This window comes from Grammomys surdaster, unplaced genomic scaffold, assembly GCF_004785775.1.
Source record: "Grammomys surdaster isolate TR1022 unplaced genomic scaffold, NIH_TR_1.0 169, whole genome shotgun sequence".
Classification (NCBI taxonomy): domain Eukaryota; kingdom Metazoa; phylum Chordata; class Mammalia; order Rodentia; family Muridae; genus Grammomys; species Grammomys surdaster.
In genome coordinates, this window is record NW_021604617.1 from 13,819,727 (window position 1) to 13,823,539 (window position 3,813).

General features: G+C 39.4%; 1 protein-coding gene across 1 annotated transcript in view; it reads right to left on the reverse strand.

Annotated features, from left to right (window-relative positions):
• Positions 1-754: 754 nt before the first annotated feature.
• Positions 755-3,813, reverse strand: part of Rhag (Rh associated glycoprotein) — a 26,860-nt gene continuing 23,801 nt past the window's right edge. The window contains exon 10 of the mRNA XM_028766711.1: positions 755-1,624. Within this exon, the coding sequence (XP_028622544.1) occupies positions 1,550-1,624 (75 nt within the window). The 3' untranslated portion in view covers positions 755-1,549. The remainder of the gene's footprint in view (positions 1,625-3,813) is intronic.

Consider the following 3,813-nt stretch of genomic DNA (forward strand, 5'->3'; position numbering starts at 1 on the left):
CAGTTCTGTTAAGATTCATGCCTTAATAACAACTTGTATCATAGAAAAATTACACCAAACAACCAAGAACAAAATTGGAACAGGAACCTCAAATATTTCATCAGGGACACACACATGCACACATACTCATACATCCAAGATAGAGACCTAATAACTATGACAGCACAGTTTACAAATGATATACAAGACAGATTCAAGGATGAGCAAATGTAGATCTCTACCTTACAAAGGACCTAAAGTTTTCATGTCTAAACATCCAAAGGTTTGCAAGTTTGGAGTTACCCTGAGATTGATTTCACAAAACACCCGATGAATGCAATTTACAGAAGGAAATGCTAATTTTGATTCATGTTTTGAAAGGATATGATTCACTATGGAAAAAAAAAAGGATGGTGCTGGGGATGGAAGGCAATTGGTCATCTTGTGTCAGCATTCTGGATGCAGAGGGTTGGATGCTGGTGCTCAGTGTCCTCATTTTCCCCTTTGTGTTCTATGAACCCAGTCCACAGAATATTGCTGCTCACATTCTGCCTGGGGTTCCTACCCATAAATGTTCTCTGAAAGGACCATATTAGATAAGTGACTGTGCTAGTCAACTTTCCTAAATGCAGTCCTGTAAAAGTTATACTATGTAAAGGTCACTTGTAGGCAATACATAAGTAATATATTTTTAATACACATTAAGTGTGAGGCATGAGTATATGTGCTTGTTAAATGGATTCAATCATATAAAAAAGAGATAAAGACAAATATCTTATTTTATAATAACATTTAATCATTTGAAAATTTACACAGATGGCTTTTAAACTCCTATTACAAATAATAACCATAAAAGGTATCAAGAATAAGAATATGCAAACAACAGTGTAACATTACTATGACTGTTTTTAAGATTTAAAAACATGTTAACTAGAACATTAATATTGGTTTTTATTTACATAGATTTCTTTCATTTTTCTAGTATGGATTCTTTAATGTGTCATTTGATTTCAGCCTTACACTCTTTGGAACTGAAGACATGGTATGTACATTAAGAAGCTAAAGGGTTGTGGATAGAATGCATGTGATAAAACAAGTAATATCTAACTGGGAGAAGAAAGGGATCCAGCTGGAGGGAGTGAGGAATCATGAGGGACTGCAGTGGGTAGGGATGTGCAGTGGTTAGGTGTATGACATACAGGCACAAAGATGCCACAATATAAACTGATCTATAAAGTGGGTAAAGTCTGATATGATCAAGAAGTATTGATTTCTATGATTCATCTCTTTTGCAAGATATCAAAAATACAATCAAATACTCAGTATGACCTATCCATTTGTAAAGTCATTCTTAGGGTCTGGGATAGACTGCTTTCTGAGCAATTTCTTGTCAACTGAGAAATCATTTGAATATCAAGGAATAATACCAAATCTAAAGGCATTTTTACACTGGCCATTTGGGGCTGGAATGTATCTATTGTCATGCCTGTTTTTCTGAATACTAAGTTTTTGTTTCTTTAAACTCGACTCTTCTTGGTAATTTCAACGATGCTGAGTTTAGAAGCGGTATTTAGACTTCATGTTCCACGTGGTTGTGATTCACATGTTGAAAGAAGCGATTATCAAGTTCTCTGAATTTGGGAACCTTGAAAAATGGAAGCAATAGTGTGACACTTAGTGGTTCTGTTGCTGGACCTGTCATAAGTTAGTACTGAAACAAAGGTGTTTTCTAAAATTATTATCTAAGCTTAGAAACATCCTGAATTCAAATTATTTGAGTTAAAGGAAAAATATAAAAACAAATCACTTATCTGGCCGACTTTGACTGCATTCTCTATTTCCCGCACCCAGTTTTCCTACTAATCTGCTGAGATTTCTATATCACTCAAGATGTGAAGAATATGCTTTGGGAGAAAGCGACCCTGGGGTCAACAGGCAGAATGTGGGGACTGGAAAGAAACTTGATGTGTGTGCCCTTCTTCCAGCCGTGAGCAGGCCCGAGACCTTGTTTACCACAATAGACCAAATAATGGGACCTAGGTGGAACTAGCCACCTTGGCTGCATGTCAATAGACACCTAGGTGGAGTCACCCACCTTGGCTGCATGTACATTCTGCTATAGGAACTTGAAAGAACTGCCCCTGGGCTTGCCTTGAGACATCTCTGGTCGTGACCCTAGACCAAGAACGGATTATCCCACCCATCTCTCCTGGCTGAAACTAGGAAGGGTTCGGGCGGGGTCTTTCCCTTTAAATTGAAAGCTTAACATTAAACCAGCGAGCCTTGATCAGAGAACCTTGTCTTGGCTTCATCTTTTCTCGCTCTCTGTCCCCTTTTCGTTCCCAGATGTCTTTCCAGGTGAACCCATTCGACTCATGGCCGCAGGCGGCTACAGATGTGTGCTCTCTAAGCCTCCATTCTTACACAGGGCATCTGCTTTTTCTCCCTACTTTTACCTTGAATACGATACAGCAAACTATTGGCTAGTATTTTCTATGAACATCTTTTAAGTATTGGTATAAAAGAACAGAAATAACATTTGTTGGTTAAATTCTGAGTTTACTTAGTTTCTGCTTTGCAGAGGAACTTTTTCTACTTTTTATTTTTTATTTATTTATTTTAATTTATTTGTATGTGTGTGCCTGCATTGCCCTATTGTACTGTGTACATAGAGGTACCCATGAAGGTCAGAAGAGGGTTTTAGATGCCTGGGAAATGGAGGTGGTTGTGTACCAGCTGATTTGGATGCTGGAAAAGAACTCAGGTCCTTTACAGGAAAAATAAGCTCCCTTCATTGCTGAGCAATCTCTCCAACCCTTAGCTTCTGATTTTCCTCTGACTAGCTGAACTGCGTTATCTCTGTCTGTGACTAGGAAGTTCACGAAGTTTTATCACATACATGTATACAAGCATGGGACTTAATCAACCTTTTCCTCAGTGGAGTTGAGACAAGTAAGTAGAACTCACTTCTTCCCAGGCAGCTAAGCACTATTGAACACTGTACAAAAAGCTGTTAAAATTTCTGTTAATTCTAAGTTTTTAACGGTCATTTTTATAAGAATTCCTGGTGTTTGTTTTCCTACGAGTAAGTAAACATGTTGGGTTTTAATTAGCAGCTGTTAGGCTCCGTCTTACTGGATAGATATATCTAGATCATAAAAGCTACAGATCTAACAGGCAACTGCTCTACTCTTAAAGCTAGCACCAGCTGTCTCATGTACTCCACAGATGCCTTGAGAAAACTACAGAAAGGTTGCTGAGTAACCCCGGTCAGGGATCTTACAGCCTGTTTGTACCAGATATTTTGCTATCAAAAGGCACAATCAATTCTAGATAACTTTGTGCCTGTCTCCATGCTGGCCAGAGGGAAAGTGTTGCCTCTGGTGTCAGCAGAAGGAATTATATGATCGTGCTGAGAGGCAAGGCTACGATTTGTCCCAAATGCAAGCCTTAATGAGTGTGGTTATTGCTAGGAGACAAGGCTGTGAGTGAACATCAACAACCAGGTGGCTGTACCTGTTCCAGTCATCCCTTCTCATGCTCTACGTGCACGCTTATAAGGGCAACTTCTGAGCTGCTCACTCATCTGCAGCTTGCATGCTGCTCTACATCATCCAGTGAGCTGAGAGGCACCGCAGCCTTGCCTCTCCTGATATTGTGCATCAGACCAATGCACAGCTTCTCTTGAGTGATCTTTCTTTCTTTGAATAGTTGCAAGCTGAGCTGGTAATATGAAAGCAGCAGCAGAGACAGAAGGACAGTGACAGCAAACAGCAGAGACAGTAGAGTAGCAATGGTAAGTGGCATCTGGAGCTTACTTTTTCTCCCTTCCTT